Below are 20,236 nucleotides of genomic sequence, written 5' to 3'. Positions count from 1 at the left end.
TTTAGGTAAGAGTCTATCAGCGTGGCACATCTTGACTTAACAATATTTTCTCATGCTTTCTTGCAAAAACATTCTAGAGCCGTCAGACTATAAGGGCATCTCTTGTGCACAGCCCGCTTCAGGTCACCCCACAGATTTTTAGTTGAATTCAGGTCTGGTCTCTTGCTAGGCCATTCAAAAATATTGACCTTTTTTTGGTTAAGTCATTCCTGTGTTGATTTGGATGTATGCTTTGGGTCACTGTTGTACTGAAAGGTGAAATTCCTTTTCATCTTCAACTTACTCTCAGACACCTGAAGGTTTTACACTAAAATTGGTTTTTGTAACTATTCATGATTCCTCCACCTTGATAAAACCTGCAGGTTAGACTGAAGAAAAACAGCCCAAACAAGTGTGAATGAGTGTGTAAAAGTGTGTGCATGATGGACTGGCATCCCATCCAGATGTATTCCCATCTCGCACCCAGTGTTCCAGGGACTGGCTTCAGATCCACAATGACCCTAACCAGAATAAATTAGTTACTGTAGTTACTGAAAATGATGGGGTATTATATACACACTGACAGTCAAAAGTTAAATTAATGTCATTTTTTATTTTCATTTTTTCCATTCTTATTTTTCTATTCACCTAAGAGTATTTGTTGCTGTGTGTTGCCATCCTGCCATGCGTTATTTAGTTTTAATAATCTCTGATAGAACCATTGTCAACAAGTTTACCCTGATTGTAGTGTAATTAATATGCTGGCTTTATGCAAAATATGAATATAATGTAGAATATTTTGTTGTATTAACTGTCATTATTATTTTAACTGTAAAATTACTGATATTATTTTGCACAGTGATCCCCCTTTTAGCTCTCATTTGTACACATTCATGTCTTGCAGCTGTTTTTATATGTATCACATATTATATACAATTAGCTGATAGCTGTGGACCTCTTAGCGACCAGCAGGTTGCAGACTATTCAACAATGAGTTTCTTGTATACTATTTATTTAAAGAATGTCTCTACCCAGGCTGGTTTATGACCCCTCAATTTGTCTAGTATAGCCTTATCAGCAGGTGTGGCAGTTTTACCTATTACACACATGCTCTCTCAACGGGAACTGAGTACCACAGTGTAAGCGTCGGAGCTTATATTGGAAGTGATGAAAAGCTGGGGGAAAATGGTTAAAATTTGCTATAGTTAAATGTCCAGTGCTTATAGGCCTGGACTTATAGGCCTGGAATCCTACATGGCAAGATACCCAAAGGCAAAGAAGAGGAGGGTGGTGGTCCCAAGCTGGATTTCTACTGAAGAAGCTGAGAGTCAGAGCAGGACGTATTGCGGGAATAAGATCAAGACCACTAAGTACACTTTCCTCTCCTTTATCCCCAAGAACCTGTTTGAACAGCTTCACCGCTTTGCCAACATCTATTTTATTTTTCTGGCTGCACTAAATTTCGTGCCCATCGTAAATGCGTTTCAGCCCGAGACTGGAGTCATACCTATTTTACTGGTAATGTCCATCACGGCAGTAAAGGACCTATGGGAGGATCAGCGAAGAAGAATATCTGACAGGCAGGCCAACAAGCTGCCATGTACATTGTATAACAGGTGAACAAATGTACAGATAACCTGGATACTAATACAAAGATAGGAACAGCCATCTTGGATGAATTATACGACTTCTTTGGGCTTATACACCTTCAGTGCAGTTAGCATCTAGTCCAGCTACATAAATGACCAAAATAAAATGGTGCTTTATTCATATTATTTTTGTTTACTTTGATTTTATTTATTTATTGTTTAATTTTGCACTTTCCCAGTGTTACAGTATTCTATTATTCTCATATACTTCTGGTTTCAAACTTGATTTTTTTTTTTCTCAGTTGGGCTTGTTATAATTCTTTAATTCTTTTTCAAGTACTGCACAAAAGCTAAATACTGTCTCTTAAAGCTGTTAGTTATTGAGAAAGAATGTGCATGTGTGTAAAGAAGGCAGCGCTACTCGAAAGCCATTTTCCTGCCCTAGTTAGAGGTGTAAATAATTGCTCTGTGTAATTTATGGCTTTGTATTGTTAATCTTTGCACAGTGATGTGCTTATGTCCTTTTATTTCATTTCTTATTTCTGTTTTCTTCCCCAATGCGTTTTTTTCAGTTTGGCATTGTTCTGATTAACAGACATGCTGGCCAATTTTCACACGTGGAATTTTTTGAATAAGATGTATTATTGTTTACAAGGCCACATTTCAGGAGTTCTATTATCCTGAGAAGTGAGGCTTGAATTTCAGTTAATGGTTAATCCAAAGCGCAGTCTTTATGGCACTGACATATTTTTCTGTGTGCATATGTCCAAGGTACAGGTGTGCTAAACCTGAATCAGGCCCTGATTTGTGTTTGTGTTTTTGCATCTGAGAATACAGTGCAGCATTCCTCACTGGTACACAAATAATCACACACACAGTCACAGTGTGTACATGTCCTTGTCCCAACACCAAAATTTGATGTATAAACAAAAGTGTTAAATGCATTTCAATCATAGTTACTAAATTAAACGTAAAAGTAGGCTATACGTTGATACGTAATCAGTGTACATACAGTCATGGAAAAAAGAAAGTACCCCTCCTTCAACTGTACGTTTTTAGTTTTCCGGGCATAACACCTTCATTTTTGTCTTCTTTAGCCATTTGTGTAGTATTCATCGTTGTCTCAATGACTGCAATTTTCCCAGGGCTTTTGGCTGCAAAACAAGCCCAAATCATCACCCCTCCAACACCATGTTTTACAGTTGGTATGGGGTGTTTGTGGCGATAGACCATGTTTGGTTTTCCCGAACATAGCACTGTGCATGATGACCAAGCATCTCCCCCCTTGGTCACATCAGTCCAAAGGATATTGTTCCAGAACTTTTGTAGTATGTCTTGCTCCATGTTCTTTTTGGAGAGAAGGGGCTTTTTTCTAGCTACCCTTCCATGAAATCCATACTCGTTCTGTCTTTTTCTGATTCCACTGTCATGAACATAAACATTTCATGTGAGGTTTTCTTATATTTCTTATATGGTCTGACTTTGGACTGAATTTGCTGAGATGCCCACTCCTGGGAAGACTGGAAACTGTCTTGAAGACTCTGCAATTGTAAACAATTCTTCTCACTGTAGAATGGTGAAATTAAAATTGTTTGTCACACCTCTTTATGATTAACTAATCTTGTGTATTTCGTTAGTAACACCTGGCTGCTAATTACTCTCTTAATGTTTTAATGATTCGTGCCCATTATATCAGGAAGTAGGAAGCATGTACTTACTTTTTTCCACCTGGTTTCTAAATGTTGGTTTATTTTTTTGGGGGAAAAAAAACGACTACATATTGAACAACATACTACGTTTTTTGTTGTCACCTGAAGTTATTTGTTTGTTTGCAGAAGTTGGTGAGGACCTCCCAATTGTTATTTAGGTACTTTCTTTTTCCCATGAATGTATACCTGTCAATAGAACTGCACTCCTGCAAGTTAAACTATGAAAGTCATATAGAGTACAGCATTGAGGCCCAGTAGTTATTTGCACTGCACAGTAAAGTGTTTTTTAAAGCTATTTAGCCTAGTTCAACATAAATCACTTGTCCTGATATAATGGGCACGATTCAGGTTACTGTTTGTCTATTAGAGGCTGGGTTTTAAGATGAATGAATGATGCTTTGTTTATTGAAGCAGCCATTACACATGGGGTGGTACAGAAGTGTATGTTTGTGTTATATATGTTTTATGTATATTTTTGTCGTACGTTACCATAAAAGAATGCATTTCTGACACTGCTCATGCTTTAAATATTTCTTTGTGTTGCAGTAAACAGCAGTGCTACGTGGAGAGGCGCTGGGCTGATGTGTGTGTGGGTGATGTGGTGCATTTGTGTTGTAATGAGATCATTCCTGCTGACATGGTGCTGCTTCACTCATCTGACCCAAATGGAGTGTGTCACATCGAGACTGCCAACTTGGACGGAGAAACCAACCTGAAACAGAGACAAGTGGTCAGAGGCCTGCCACAAGAAGTGAGCCATCATCTAGTGTTTGCTTCTCCTTTTTAATGGTAATGACTTAATCAAAATATCAAAAGAAATATAAGCACAATAACTGGTGTTTGTGTGTGTGTGTGTGTGTGTGTGTGTGTGTGTGTGTGTGCTCGTGCACGTTTCTGCCTCAGGGATCGGAATTTACTCCAGAGAACTTCAGCAGCCGCATTGAGTGTGAAAACCCCAATGATGATCTGAGACGTTTTAGAGGCTACATGTGAGTGTGGCTTAATGACTAAAATTTCAGAGAAGTGTGGCAGTCTGGGGAAACCAGTCATATGTCCCTGTGACTGAATTCTGGAAAAAAGTCTAAAAAAAGACAAACAACTGGGTTTTGACCAAAATTTGGTTTTGCTGCTTATAACATATTTTAGTATGTTTTCTTCAAAAAAAAACAAAAAAAAACAAAAAAACCATAAATATATTTAAAACATGTTTTTATTAACTTCCTAATGTTGCCTAGGCTTTCTTCAAAGATCATGCTGGGTAAGAAGCCAGTTTAACAAATTTCTTTGTCAAAAATGGGTGGTAAAAACAGTCAGTCTGCATATTTGAAAGATTTCTAGAACCTTGCTAGATGTGACTTCCTTACACAGTGAATAAATGCCACCCTTTGTTCAGCTAGTTCATTATCTATGTGCCATAATGAAATACAACAATTTAGGTTGTAATCAGATACTGGTTATCAAAAGTCGCAACAGAAAATAGTGCTTGTACACTCTGGTGCTAGCAGACAAAGTTTTAAAATGTTTGAATTAGGCATATGATTTTTTTATAGCCTGTCATCTCATGATAATATTAAAACAGGATAAGATCATAGTAGAAATTACATGAACTACTAAAGACTCATAAAATAGTGTATGCTGTAAATATAATGTTTTCCAATAACCTATAAATGTTATGTAATGTTATGTTTGCTTATTTTATATAAAAAAAATTATATTGTTATGAAACATAGAATGACTGCTAGATGGATGAGACTCTCAGTCTGTAGGCTATTAATAAAAGCAGGTATAAAGATAGAGAGATTTCATGATGTTTATTATAATGTCTATGTCATATGAAATACATATTAAACTAACTGCAAATTGTCTAAAAGCAACTGCTATTTATTACTTGTGAGTGATATACATGTAAAAAAAGAAACATATTTCAGTTCAGGAAAGCTAGTAGTTTTCAAAACTTTAGAAGAAAATGTCAAATTTTCACCATGTGAAGGAATTTCCCAGACTGCCAAACATATGCCCTTTTATTTTTGTCCTTTTGATTATGTTGGCTTTTTATTTTAAGATGAGCATATATGTATGCCTGCTTTCTCTTAACAAATGGTGTCTGTGTGTGTGTGTGTGTGTGTGCATGTGTGTGTGTTAAGGGAGCACCCCAATAAGGTACGGGTGGGATTACATAATGAAAATCTCCTGTTGAGGAGCTGTACAGTGAGGAATACTGAGACTGTGATTGGCATTGTGGTCTATGCAGGTACAGCACATGAAATAAACACACAGTTCATTATGCTGACAAGGGCATGAACACTTCTTTATGTACAATGGCAAACATATTACTTAAATGGATAAAATTTTTGATGCTGTGTGTGTGTGTGTGTGTGTGTGTGTCTATGTCTATATATGTAGGTCATGAGACAAAGGCAATGCAGAATAACAGTGGCCCACGCTATAAGAGGAGTAAACTGGAGCGCAAACTCAACATAGACATTATTTGGAGTGTAGTCTTACTACTGCTCATGTGCCTTACGGCTGCTATAGGTAGGAACAAACACACACACGCACACACACAGTCATACACACATCTAATACATACCCTTCATCAGTTAAAACAGCAGAGTGTGGAAAAATATTCAGGGTGATGTTACTTCTTGAAATCTACATTGTTAAAAAATGGTTGATGTTGCTGTTAATTAGGCCATGGTGTGTGGCTGAGCAGCCTGAAGGATCCAATCTTTATGATCTCAGATGGTACACACCCAGCTCTCGCTGGCTTCTACATGTTCTGGACTATGATCATTGTTTTGCAGGTGTGTATTGGTAACATCACCACAAACACCCCTCCTCTTATTCACCTGTTCGCACTGATTGCATGTCTTCATCTGCTTCTTATCCCTTTTTCTCACAGGCTATAGGAAATATGGTGCTTCGAATTATAAGTGCTTCAAGTAACCATCCATAATAATTCTGTTTGTTTATACATCAATGTCTTCACACCACTCATTGTGTGGAGTTTTGCATGTTTTCTCCATGTCTTTGTGGTTTTCTCTGGGTTCTCCAGTTTATTCCCACTTACAGAAAACATTCTAGTAGGTGGATTTGCTAAACTGCCCCAAAGTGTGAATGAGTGTGTGAATGTGTGTGTGTATACACATGGTGCCCTGCAATGGACTGGAGTTCCTTTCCAGGGTGTATTCCCAACTCATTCCCTGACCAGGATAAATTAAAGGTCAAAAATTAATGTCTTTAAATCTTTAAATAATATTGTTTTTTTTATTCAGTTCATTTCACTACATCATGACCAACACAATGTAATACATTATCCTTCATTGTTTGAAAAATTCCACTGTGCAGTTTTGTTCTGCTTACATGCCTGATCCACTCCTCATAATGTGTGAAACAGGACTTATTCTATTTAACAGAAGGCTCAGGTTCCCCACCTGATCACATGCTCATTTGTCTGTGCCTCTGTGTTACAGGTTCTCATTCCCATTTCTCTGTACGTGTCTATAGAAATAGTGAAATTAGGGCAGATCTATTTTATCCAGAATGATCTGGATATGTATGATGCCAGGCTGGATACTGGTATACAGTGCAGGGCACTGAATATCACTGAGGACCTGGGACAGATCCAATACTTGTTCTCAGATAAGACAGGAACTCTGACAGAAAATCGCATGCTGTTTCGTCGGTGCACTGTTGCCGGCAAGGAATACCCTCATAATGAGCATGGTAAGTTTTGCCTTTCACTTCAACCCATTCTGATTAGACAACAAACATGCCCCTGTTCTTTTGTTTGAACTTGCTAAACTACCTCAACTACTTTTCTTCACTGGTTTGTTTATGCTACAAATGAGTAGTACTAGCACCATCCAACATTCAAATATGCACTTTTAATTGCTTTAGTATATGCTATATTAATTTAAAAAATATATTTAGCAGTAATTTTCACATTTAGGTACCTTTCTTTTACCAAATTGGATAAACACCCTTTAGCCTGGGCTACTGTAGCCTGCAGGGCATTCTATTACTGAGGCCACAACACTTCTGTTTAAAGCAGTTATGTGTACACATATCACTAGTTTGCTTGTTGTGGATTAAAGTAAACATGCTGCATAACCGCCTGTTGTCATTTTGAAAAGAGTTCAAAACCACACAGTGAGATAGCTGTGGCTTATAAATGCCTTGTTTGTATTGTATGTAAGTCAGATTGTCAAGTGGACAAAAGTTTCAAAAAAGTTTTCGATACAAGTGCCACAAATGTAACTCAGGGAGTCAAGTACATGTTATATAAAGGCATTTTCTAGATGTAAATATGCTGTGCAAGTCAACAAAAATCTAATTATTTTTCATGTTCTAGGTATTTTTACTTAATTTATGACTAACATACAAACATACCCACTTTACTATGTACCATATATACACTGCTCAAAAAAATTAAAGGAACACTTTGAAAATACATCAGATCTCAATGGGGAAAAATATCATGCTGGATATCTATACTGATATGGACTGGGTAATGTGTTAGGAACGAAAGGATGCCACATTGTTTGATGGAAATGAAAATTATCAACAGCGGGCTGAATTCAAAGACACCCCAAAAATCAAAGTGAAAAAAATGATGCAGCAGGCTAGTCCATTTTGCTGAAATTTCATTGCAGCAACTCAAAATGGTACTCAGTAGTTTGTATGGCCCCCACGTGCTTGTATGCATGCCTGACAACATCGGGGCATGCTCCTAATGAGACAACGGATGGTGTCCTGGGGTATTTCCTCCCAGATCTGGACCAGGGCATCACTGAGCTCCTGGACAATCTGAGGTGCAACCTGGCGGCGTCGGATGAACCGAAACATAATGTCCCAGAGGTGTTCTATTGGATTTAGGTCAGGCGAGAGTGGGGGCCATTCAATGGTATCAATTTCTTCATCCTCCAGGAACTGCCTGCATACTCTCACCACATGAGGCCGGGCATTGTCGCGCACCAGGAGGAACCCAGGACCCACTGCACCAGCGTAGGGTCTGACAATGGGTCCAAGGATTTCATCCCGATACCTAATGGCAGTCAGGGTGCCATTGTCTAGCCTGTAGAGGTCTGTGCGTCCCTCCATGGATATGCCTCCCCAGACCATCACTGACCCACCACCAAACGTTCTCCACGGCTTCTCCAGACCCTTTCACGTCTGTCAGATGTGCTCAGGGTGAACCTGCTCTCATCTGTGAGAAGCACAGGGCAACAAGGGTGGACCTGCCAATTCTGGTGTTCAGTGGCAAATGCCAATCGAGCTCCACGGTGCTGGGCAGTGAGCACAGGGCCCACTAGAGGACGTCGGGCCCTCTGGCCACCCTCATGAAGTTGTTGTTTGGTCAGAGACATTCACACCAGTGGCCTGCTGGAGGTCATTTTGTAGGGCTCTGGCAGTGCTCATCCTGTTCCTCCTTGCACAAAGGAGCAGATACCGGTCCTGCTGATGGGTTAAGGACCTTCTACGGCCCTGTCCAGCTCTCCTAGAGTAACTGCCTGTCTCCTGGAATCTCCTCTGTGCTCTTGAGACTGTGCTGGGAGACACAGCAAACCTTCTGGCAATGGCACGTATTGATGTGCCATCCTGGAGGAGTTGGACTGCCTGTGCAACCTCTGTAGGGTCCAGGTATCGCCTCATGCTACATGTCACTGACCCTAGCCAAATGCAAAACTAGTGAAAAACAGTCAGAAAAGATGAGTACAGAAAAAATGTCAGTGGCCTCCACCTGTAAAACCATTCCTGTTTTGGGGGTCATCTCATTGTTGCTCATCAAGTGCACCTGTTGTTAATTTCATTAACACCAAAGCAGCTGAAACTGATTAACAACTCCCTCTGCTACTTAACTGACCAGATCAATATCCCTGGAGTTTTATTGACTTGATGCTATACTCTGATTAAAAAGTGTTCCTTTAATTTTTTTGAGCAGTGTATATATATAAAACACCTTGTTAGTGAGGAAGGTCAGAAGAGAAAAGCCAGATTGGTTTGAGCTGACAGGAATGCTACGGTAGCTCAAATAACTACTCCATAAAACTGTGATGAGCAGTAAATCATCCCTCAAAGCATAGCATGATGAACCATGGGATACAACAGTAGAAGACCACACTGAGTTCCACTCTTGTCAACCAAGAACAGTAATCAGTGGCTACAGTGGGCATAGACTCACCAAAACTGGACATCTGGTCTTTTTTTCCAAACATCTAACATTTGTGTAAACTCCAGAGACAGTTGTGTGTGAAAATCCTAGGAGATCATCAGTATCTGAAATACTCAATACAACGTGCCATGGTCAAAGTCATTGAGATTGAAGCTCTTGACCTGTATCTGCATTATTTTTTGCATCGCACCACTGCCACATGATTGGCTTTTCGGATAGATGCATGAATAAACAGGGGTACAGGTGTTACTTTTAAAACTGTCTCAGGAGTGTATGTGTTGCCCAGTAGTGTGTATTATGAATTAGGCCCTGAAAACTGAAATTGAATCTTATTGAATTGCTGTAGATCTCTCTCTGTGTGTGTCTGTGTGTATGTGTTTTTGTGTGCATTTGCTTGCATGCTTTTGTGTGTGTCCTCCAGCGCAAGCTATGGAACAGTATGAGGAGCAGGTTGCTGGCCGACCTGATCGCACACTCTCGCTGCGTTCTAGCTCCAGGAAGTCTCTCAGCTGCAACCGCAGCTCTTTATCCCTCAATACCCTCACTGCTGCTTCTGACACACACTTGCCACATAGCACACACCACCATCACGTACCTGGGGCTTTTAGCAGTGCCATGGTAAGTATTGCAAAACTGAAACATAACCAACATAAATATTCATGTGTGTTTGATTGTGTTGATATTTGAGTATGTATTCATGTAAATCTTTCACAGGAGTGTGCAGTGATTCCAGATGTGCAGCTGCATGAAAAGCTGCAAGCTCTTTCATTTCCTCAGTGCTCTGCTATTAAGTATGATGCTGCAGAACTCTCACACATCCTAGACTTCTTCCTCGCCCTTGCTGTCTGCAACACTGTGGTTGTGTCCTCCCCCAGTCAGCCACGTCACGTGGTACGATCTTCACAGTACACCACACAGTACACTTTCTCTATTATTCTCTGGTAAATCACTTCCTCTTGTGTAACCTCTAATCCAGAGGTGCCAACATTTTACAGTGTTTACAGTTTAGCCATATCATTTACGGCTTTTGAGCTCTTGCTACGGCGATACAGGAGAGATCTGAAAACCATGTTTTCCCTGCTTTTTCAGCTTAAGCAGCAGTCAGTCTAAACTAATAAATTAAATAAACTAAAATAAAATTAGCCTGGAAGAAAAGCCAGTTCACTGAAGGGAACATGGCACATGAAAGATGCACGTGCTTCTGGTAGCTGTTCTTTTGTATAATGCCAACTTTATCTAGGTGAATTTTGGCTTGTGAATTTTGCAAACCTTGTTCTTATGAACCTTGTTCTTGGTTCTTATGAACCAATAGAAAACAAGAAGATGGGACTATGATGGAATAAGGGATGAGCTACAAATTATTAAGCAGCAGTCATTCCATTTTTGCTTTCCTTTTTTTCACTATTGCTTGGCACACATCAAATGGGAAATAATATTGCTGACTGGATCTGAATGGGTTAACTGTATGCAAAATGGTGGATTGTGCTTTTTTATTTCATAAAAGAAGATTGAGGTGGTATATTTGAAGTGCATCCATACGCCTTACCTCATAGTCGACCTCTCCGACCTGCCATGTGACCTCAAAGGGTCCTTGCCACTTTGAGAGTAATTTAGAGCTCAATGTGGGTAGTAAAACGAGTACTTTATCTCCCGATGCAAATTCCCGTAACAGAGTACCCCGTTATACAGTCTTGGGCCTGACGCAAATTCTCCTGTGTTAGGTGACCTATGGTGTGCAGTTTTGCTCTCAGGTCCAGAATGTTTTTGCTATTAGAAGGTCCCTCCTCCCAATTTTCCCTAATGATTTCTACGATGCCACAAGGCTTGCACCCGTACAATAGTTCGAATGGGGAAAACCTCATGGAGGCTTGTGGGACCTCTTGCACTGCAAACAACAGAGTTTTGAGCCACCTATCCCAATTCCACACATCGTGAATGAACTTACGTATATATGTGTGTGTGTGTGTGTGTGTGTGTGTGTAAGCATGCGTCTCAGATTCTGAAAGAGGTTGATTAGTGGTAGCATTTTTAGTTATTCCAGTTAATGTGCATAAGTTATAATATGAGTTATTAACTCCAGCTGTTCTTGCGTGATTGCTTCAGGTGAAGACACCAGTGGCTCGCACTCCTTTGCGCTCTCTGGAGGAGATGAAGACTCTTCTGCAGAAACTGAGTCGCCCTCGCTTCTCATTGTCCCCAGCTGAGAACTCTGACAGCCCTCCTGGCTACACCAGGAGGTTCTTTTCTCTCAATCGTCACAGTCATACTACGCCTCCACATACACCTACACACACTCCATCACCCAGCCCTGCCGTCACGCCTCAACAGCAGCACCACATAGAGGTGCTCGAGCAAGACTATGATGAAAATGATAAAGAAGAAGATAAGGATGATAAAGAGGAAGAGGAAGAGTTGCTATATGAGGCAGAGAGCCCGGATGAGGCTGCACTGGTGCAGGCTGCAAGGGCGTATGGCTGCACTCTGCTGGGCAGGTCCCCGGAGCAGCTGCTGGTTGCCCTGCCAGGCACTGGGCCACTCACTGTGCCGCTGCTTCACCTACTGCCCTTCCACTCTGCCCGCAAGAGAATGTCAGTAGTGGTACGTCATCCACTCACCAGCCAGGTAGTGGTCTACACCAAAGGAGCTGACAATGTCATTATGGAACTGGCTGGGACATCAGGTATGTGATTCCATCAGTTTTTCTGTGTCAGTGCCTATGGACATTCTGTATGAATTCTATATGAATTGTATAGTGCTTTACACTCAGTGTGGTAGCTGTATCACAGAAAGTCCCACCCTTTAATAGAAAGAACTTGGTAAAGATGGTTAAAAAAAGTTTGAAAAAGTCAGATTCTTACATTCATGCAGATTCAGATATAGGACACTGCTATCTCTGTGACAGTCCTGACTGATTTTTCACTATGTTATGAGAGATGTTTTACTAGGGACATTATCCTTTATTTTTCTGTTCATACCACTCTTTCTAACAAATGTTAACCTATTACTCTTAACAGGTTTAATATAGAGAATATATGGGTTATTGTGGATTGGCTACATGAAGATATTTGTGAAAGCAGCCATTTTGGATTGATTCAGCTTATTATCTGGTTTGATCATGATGTTTACTGATGAATCACTGGTGATGGTAAAGAAGACCGGTGTTGTCAAGCCTTTGCTCAACAACTTCTTAGGAAAAATGAGTTTGTGTTATTGTGCCCAAAGAATGTATTTATGCCATTTTTTTTGGATATCAAACATGATTTCAAATCCTTGTTTGAAATCTGAACTTATCTTTTTCAGGTTTAGGTGTCTCTCCATTCAAGTAGATAGGAGCTTGGTCTTTTATAACTGGACATCACTGCTCAACAGAATTGCCAAGATGGAAATAACAAAGTTGTTTTTTTTTTAATAAGAAGTTGAGCAAAGGTTTGACAACACCAACCTTCTTTACCATTATCAGTAATTCATCAGTGATCATGATGATTATCAGACCAAAGAATAGTTTGAATTGCAAATGTCTGCTTTCACTGTAAGAACTTATAGACCAGAGTTTAGTACTGCAGCTAGGGCTTTTTTTTTATAATGCTAACATAATGTTAATGCTGTAATCTTGGGGCAGATGTGACACTGTGTTTGAATGATGTGTGTTTTCTAGATCATGGTGACAGTTCTAGAGAGATCATGAAGCGAACACAGCGACACCTAGATGACTATGCCAAGGAAGGCCTACGAACACTCTGTGTTGCAAAAAGAGTATGTCTTCTACTTTTCTCACTTCCTATCTCCACTACTTTAAACTGCCAGTTCTTTCAATAAAAAGGGGAAATGAGATTCAAAGTTTGGTGTTTTGTCACAGTTGGTCTAAAAATATTGCCTTTTAGTTGTGTGAAAAAAAACTGGTACTTAAGAATATATTCCCATTTCTTTTTTCCTGTTGTCAGTAATATGGAAGTTTGCTGTTGATTGGCAGGTCCTGCAGGAGGCGGAGTACAAGGCCTGGCTAACTGAACATGCTTTTGCTGAAACCAGTATTGAAAACAGGGAAGAACTTCTTTTGGAATCTGCTCAGAAATTGGAAACTAACCTTACATTATTAGGTGAGGCACTGAAGTGGTAGAGAGCCTTACATAAAACAAAGACTGAAAGGGACTTTCTTAATTTGTTCTTCATCTTTTCTTTTTATTACTAAACTTGCCTGCCAGTACAGAAAACTCCATCTCCATAAATATTGTTCAGATGAAAACTTGTCATCCATTTATGCTGACATGTGTGAAATTATGTAGGCAGGCTTAGCCTTGTGTTTTGGGCCATGTCTTTGGAGAGAAAACCAAAGGAAAAGGCTATAATTATTTGTGTTTTTTGAGCATCTAGCTCAGAGTTTCTTAATTGTGGATCATGGAGTACCATTACTGTGTGGTAGACCACGCAAACTCACAAATCGGGGCTGTCTTGTGTTGAAGTGCATAGCGTGTAAAAATCGCCTATCCTCTGTTGTATTACTCATTACAGAATAACACACAGTTCTAAGCTGTCTCTGGAAGCAACATCAGCACAAGCAGTGTGTGTCAGGAGCTTTATGAAATGGGTTTCGAAGGCCAAGCAGCTGCACGCAGGCCTAGGTTCACTATGCGCAATGCCAAGCATTGGCTAGAGTGGTGTAAAGCATGCCACCACTGGACTCTGGAGCAGTGAAAACGTGTTCTCAGGAGTGATGAATTACACTTCACTATAAGTCAGTCTGAAAGATGAATCTGGGTTTGACGGATGCCAGAAAAACGCTACCTACCAGAATGTATAGTGCCGACAGTGGAGGAGGGATAGTGGGCTAATGTTAATGTTAATGCTACAGCATACAAAAACATTTTAGACAATTGTACACTCTCAATTTTATGGCAATAGTTTGGAGAATATCCTTTTCCTGTTCCAGCATGACTGTACCCCTGTGCACAAAGCAAGTTCCATAAAGACGTGGCTTTGATAAGTTTGGCATGGAGGAACTCCAGTGGCCTGCAAAGAGCCCTGACCTCAACCTCACTGAACACCTTTAGGATGAATTGGAATGTCGATTGCGAGCCAGGCCTTCTCACCCGACATCAGTGACTCACAAATGCTCTTTTGACTGAATGGGCACAAATTTCCACAGACACATACCAAAGTCTTATAGAAAGCTTTCCTAGAAGAGTGAAGGCTGTTATAGCCACAAAGGGGTGGCCAATTAATGCCAACTGTTTTAGAATGGGATGTCCAATAAGCTAATATAGATGTGATGGTCAGGTGTCCACATACTTTTGGCCATAAAGTGTGTCAGATTATACCTTTAATTAAAATGGCTGTTATTTCTTCTAATTATTATTTTTTTTGGCACCATCACAAACCTTTCTGTCTTCAGGGGCGACGGGTATAGTGGACCGCTTACAGGAAGATGTTCCAGAGACCATTGAAGCTTTACAGAGAGCAGGGATTAAAGTATGGGTGCTCACAGGGGACAAACAGGAGACAGCCATTAACATTGCGTGTGCCTGTAAACTCTTACGAGCAACTGACCAGTTACTTACTGCCAACTGTGACAGCAAGGTGAGACAATAATTAGATCTCTGGAGTATTCAACGAGTAGATAGTGTGTTCAGTTTATTAAGTTTCCTTTATGAACATAACTATAGTGTAAATATCTTGTGTATGTGTGTTTTCTCTCACAGGAAGCATGTGAAGCTCGGCTTGTAGAACTCCAGCAGGAGATCAGAGTCTCTAAAGACAGGGGTTTGTCTAACTTTGATTTGGATATGTCTCAGGATGATGCTGGCATCTCCGGCTTTACACTAGTGATTGATGGCCGCACTTTAGACTTTGCCCTGCAGAAGGAGTTACAGAAAGTATTCTTGGATGTAACAGTCAGCTGCCGATCGGTCATATGCTGCAGATCTACCCCCCTGCAAAAGAGCCAAGTCGTTCGACTTGTTGGTGACTCCCTGGGGATCACAACCCTCGCTATAGGTCAGTATGTGTTCTATGATGGTGTTATAGTAATTGGTTTGACTGTTTAAGTCAGAGTACAAGTGCAACCACAGTGTGTTTCCTGAATCGTTTTCAGAGACCACACTGTTATCTCCATGATCATGTCATGAGTATCAAACTGAAATGCAGTATATAGCCAAAGGTTTGTAGACACCAGATCATCACACCCATATATGGGCCTTCCCCAAACTGTTTCCACAAAGTTCGAAGCACACATTGTATAGGATGTCTTTGTATGCTGTAACATTACAGTTTCCCTTGAAGGTTATTATAAGAACAAAGAGGGGACGAAGTCTGGAAGGGGATGTTCAAAAAGCACATGTGGGTGTGATAGTCAGGTGTCCACAAACCTTTGGCCACAGTGTATTTTAATCACTGTTTTGGAAGTGTTTGTGTACTTTTGTTTTATAAAAAACAATCTCAGACAATACAATGTTGCACCAGGCAAGTCTGTGAATATTTAATATTCATTCATCCAGTCCTTGCAGATTTGACTAACACAACAAAATAACAGAAAATTTGCATTGCATCTGAAATATTAGACTGTGTTTGTGTGTCAATTGCTGTAATGTGCTAAAGTAAGTGTATGTATGTGTGTATGTGTGTATGTGTGTGGGGTGTATATGTATGTGTGTGTATGGGGTATTCAGGTGATGGAGCAAATGATGTCAGTATGATTCAGGTGGCAGATGTGGGTGTTGGCATCTCAGGTCAAGAAGGCATGCAGGTATACTTGTTCACGCCTCCCATTCTTTCTTCTCTGTTCTCCTATGCTCTAGTTACAGGAGTTACTGGGGTGTCAGATTTCAGCATTGACCTCAATACAGAGGCTACATCTGTACAACCTCTGGAGACTTGCAATTGATACACACTGTGCTTGTCGGTAATGGAAACACCTTCCCCCTCAGGTCCAAACTCATAAATCCTTTAGTCATGAGCTCATCAGACTGTTCCTTGGACAGCTTATGAATCACTGATAGTAGTGAACTGTGTATGTGTGAGTACCTTTGGTATTGCAGAAGCACTAGTGCAGTAAGTGTAAGTTAGGAGTCATGTTGTAATCTCTGTGTACTTAACAACTTCTGCCAGTTGCACATATAAAAATGTGAAAATGTGAAATTGTATAGGTGAAAAGGAAATAAAATATTTGGTCCAGATTTCTCACCTGAACCTATTTGGTCCAGATTTCTCTGCTGATTTTAGTAAATTGTCTCCTTTTTGGACTCTGGAGTCAGACTGAAGTTCAGACACACTGTTGGAGTTCCCCATTGTAGGACTGACGAACAGCATAGTATACATTGTTAATAGCATAATCAGAGTAGGGGAGGTTTCCAGTTTGCTTCTTCATGCAGATTCATCCACTCTGGCATTCTTTGTGAAGGTTTAAATGTTCTCCTAGACCATTTAAATTATTTTCTAGTGCATTAAAAAAAGAAATGATTTATTCTACAGCACAATTCATTTGAATAGTTTAAAATCAAATAGTTAAAACAGTCAAATATTCAAGGGTACATTAAAACTTTGTAACATTGAAATACATTCTCCATTTCTTGTACATCTTCACGTATAACAAGAAACAATTTGAATGAATGTACGTTACCTACTGAATGTGTTGTATAAAGTAGGTAATGGGACATTATGTGCCTGGTTCTGTTATGTGCTCTCAAGGCTGTGATGTCCAGTGATTTTGCCATCTCCAGATTTAAACATCTGAGAAAACTGCTGCTGGTTCATGGGCACTGGTGCTACACACGACTAGCTAACATGATCTTGTACTTCTTTTATAAGAATGTTGTGAGTATCAAATAACACACATATGCACACAGATTTATTCTAGCAGACCAGAATATGAAACACCTTTTTAAACATTAAGCATAGATTAATTCAATTCTGTACTTTCTCTCTCTAGATGTATGTGAATCTGCTGTTCTGGTTCCAGTTTTTCTGTGGTTTCTCAGGAAGCACCATGAGTAACTCTTGGGTGCTCATCTTCTTTAACCTGCTGTTTACGTCAGCTCCACCTCTGCTGTATGGTGTGCTGGATAAGGACGTGTCTGTTGACACACTCCTGTCCCTGCCACAGCTCTACAAAGCTGGACAGAACTCTCAGGTAGGGAAGTACCCTAACAGTCATCCTGTATGATCTGCTGCTACACTCTTTATGCTTTTGTTCAATGCAGAATTTTTGGATGTAGGGATGTTGTGTGCTCCATTTTTCTGCCCACTCACATTGCTATTGATGTTTTTTTTACCTTTTTGTCTAGGTTGGATTAATTTTTAATGCCCAATAGTTTTTATATACAATGCATTAAATTATTTTTTCCTTGTAATAAAACAGTTATTAATCAGTCTATCCTACTTTGAAGTTCTGAAATCATACAACCTTTTTCTTTATCAATTAAACTTTTTTTTTCTTTTTTGGATTTCCAATGATTTGTAATATGCCTGTGTACTTCTCTTTGCTTGCAGGCCTACCTCCCTTCCACCTTCTGGCTGAACATGCTGGATGCTTTTTACCAGAGCCTGGTCTGCTTCTTTATTCCATACTGTGTGAGTCCATCTTGAGGTCCACTACATTGTCTGCATATATTCATGACACACTGCTTTGCATTTGCTAATTTGAATTCAGCTGTGTAAATATTAGAATATTATTTTTAAATATTATAATATATATTTATAGCACTTCTCCACCAAGCAACACCACTCAGAATGATTCAACAAGTCCTAGTTTGAGGCTGTCCATTTTCTGGCCAAGTGTGCATCAGTTTCCCATCATTTAGCACGACTCAGGAAAGTAGAGGTAGTCCTCTAGGTGTACCTATCATCAGATGTTCTTTTTGAACATCCCATTCCAGATTTAGTCCCCCTTTGCTGTTATGATAATCTCCACTCTTCTGGGAAGGCTTTCCACTAGATTTTGGGCTACAGCTCTGAGCATTTGCCCATTTAGCCACAAAAGCATTAGTAAGGTAAGGCATTGAAGTCAGATGAGGAGGCCTGGGGCACAGTCAGCATTCCAGTTCAAGCCAAGGTGTTCAGTGGGGTTGAGGTCAGGTTTCTGTGCAGCCCATTCAAGTTCTTCACTCTTCACCGCCCACTCCGGCCTTGGCAAACCACGTCTTCATGGACCTCGCTTTGTGCACAGGGGCATTGTCAATGCTGGAACAGGTTTGGGCCCCTTATTTACAGTGAGGGGAAATTATAATGCTACAGCATGCAAAGACATCCTATACAATTATGTGCTTCCAACTTTGTGGCAAGTTTGGGGAAGACCCACATATGGTTGTGATGGTCAGCTGTCCACAATGTATTTTGTAATATTATGTAATATTCCTCCTCCACCAGATTTTCTCTTTAATTTGGCATTGTGCAAGTTCCAGTTTTACTTTGACTTAGTAAAATACTATTCCAAAAATAAAAATCTCACAAACAAGAAAAAGAAGCATATATTATTTGATGTTAAAATGTGAGAGAGACATGCCACAGAGTGAATTAATGTTTGTGGCTGAACCTCAAATTATGTGCTGTGCATAAGGACACATGAGCACATCCTAAAACTATGATGTTACCTCTTAAAACAGTAAAGGAAACTTTGCCAAAAAGTCATTACACTTCTGATGCTTTTTGTGTCATAGAGAAGTGATTCCAGTCAGAAACATTAATGAGGAAGATTCTGTGACAATTGTGTCACCAATCAGTGTTCTGCACTGTATCGATGAGCCCCACTCATGTCCCGGCATGACTCGCATACCTGAGCAAAGGGTATAACCAAATTCAGCAGGGGCAGTTAAATACAGCTCAGATTGTATGTAGGTGGCAATAGCAACAAAATGCAGGACGAGGCAAGTTGTGTTGCACTGTCCGGTGGAAAAGTGCTATTAGTTAGTGACCATGTTTTCTCATCAATTCATTGCCAGGTATTTGTCATGACACATGATTTTAATGTTCTTATTTGTTTATGTATTGTGTGTCTTTATCAGACTTTTGCAGGTTCAGACATTGATCTATTCTCTTTTGGTTCTCCCATCAATGGTTCAGCTCTATTCATCATCCTTCTTCACCAGGTCATAGAGAGCCACACACTGGTGAGTCACTCAAAAACATTGTAGAATCAGTCAAAATCATTCTTTAATGGATTAGATTATTTTTAATAGCAAGTCTGCACTCACTGAACATGTTATTAGGAACACTATACTGGTACTGGGTAGGGCCTCCCTTTGCATTCAAAGCAACCTCAATTCTTCATGGCATGGATTCCACAAAATGTTTGAAACATTCCTTTGAGTTTCTGGTCCATGTTGACATGACTGCATCACACAATTCCTGCAGATTTGTCAGGTGCACTTTCGTGCTGCGAATCTCTGGTTCTACCACATCCCAAAGGTGTTCTATTGGATTCAGATTCGGTGACTGGGAAGGCCACTGAGGAACATTGACCTCATTGTCATGTTCTTGAAACCAGTTTGAGACAGCTTTTGCTTTGTGACATGGTGCATTATCATGCTGGAAGTAGCCATTAGAAGATGGGTAAATTGTGGTCATGAAGGGATACAGACGGTCAGTAACAATACTCAAATAGGCTGTGGCATTCAAGTGGTGATTGATTGGTATTAACGGGCCCAAAGTGTGCCAAGAAAACATTCCTCACACCATTACACCACCTCCACCAGCCAGGTGACACAAGGCAGGTTGGGTCCATGGATTCATGCTGTTGGTGCCAAATTCAGATCCTACCATCTGTGTGCCTCAGCAGAAATCAAGATTTATCAGAC

At 40.1% G+C, this 20,236-nt stretch overlaps 1 protein-coding gene across 4 annotated transcripts in view; it reads left to right on the top strand.

The window, feature by feature from the left end:
- The window catches only part of atp10d (ATPase phospholipid transporting 10D), a 31,974-nt gene that overhangs the window by 8,234 nt on the left and 3,504 nt on the right, over window positions 1-20,236 (top strand). For 2 of the 4 annotated variants that reach the window (XM_053232792.1, XM_026939078.3), the window contains 18 exons: window positions 3,824-4,028; window positions 4,181-4,266; window positions 5,422-5,528; window positions 5,681-5,812; window positions 5,969-6,081; window positions 6,751-7,003; window positions 9,874-10,070; window positions 10,167-10,343; window positions 11,556-12,132; window positions 13,108-13,205; window positions 13,423-13,549; window positions 14,842-15,026; window positions 15,149-15,443; window positions 16,115-16,191; window positions 17,133-17,258; window positions 17,374-17,574; window positions 17,934-18,014; window positions 19,445-19,549. In XM_053232792.1, coding sequence (XP_053088767.1) covers window positions 3,824-4,028; window positions 4,181-4,266; window positions 5,422-5,528; window positions 5,681-5,812; window positions 5,969-6,081; window positions 6,751-7,003; window positions 9,874-10,070; window positions 10,167-10,343; window positions 11,556-12,132; window positions 13,108-13,205; window positions 13,423-13,549; window positions 14,842-15,026; window positions 15,149-15,443; window positions 16,115-16,191; window positions 17,133-17,258; window positions 17,374-17,574; window positions 17,934-18,014; window positions 19,445-19,549 — 3,142 coding nt within the window. Of the gene's footprint in view, window positions 1-676; window positions 1,596-1,632; window positions 3,118-3,823; window positions 4,029-4,180; window positions 4,267-5,421; window positions 5,529-5,680; window positions 5,813-5,968; window positions 6,082-6,750; window positions 7,004-9,873; window positions 10,071-10,166; window positions 10,344-11,555; window positions 12,133-13,107; window positions 13,206-13,422; window positions 13,550-14,841; window positions 15,027-15,148; window positions 15,444-16,114; window positions 16,192-17,132; window positions 17,259-17,373; window positions 17,575-17,933; window positions 18,015-19,444; window positions 19,550-20,236 lie in introns of those variants that run through there. The other 2 variants (XM_026939085.3, XM_026939092.3) reach the window with 2 other exon arrangements.

Source organism: Pangasianodon hypophthalmus, chromosome 3 (genome assembly GCF_027358585.1).
Source record: "Pangasianodon hypophthalmus isolate fPanHyp1 chromosome 3, fPanHyp1.pri, whole genome shotgun sequence".
NCBI classification, from domain to species: Eukaryota; Metazoa; Chordata; class Actinopteri; order Siluriformes; family Pangasiidae; genus Pangasianodon; species Pangasianodon hypophthalmus.
This window is presented reverse-complemented; position numbering and strand designations above follow the sequence as displayed.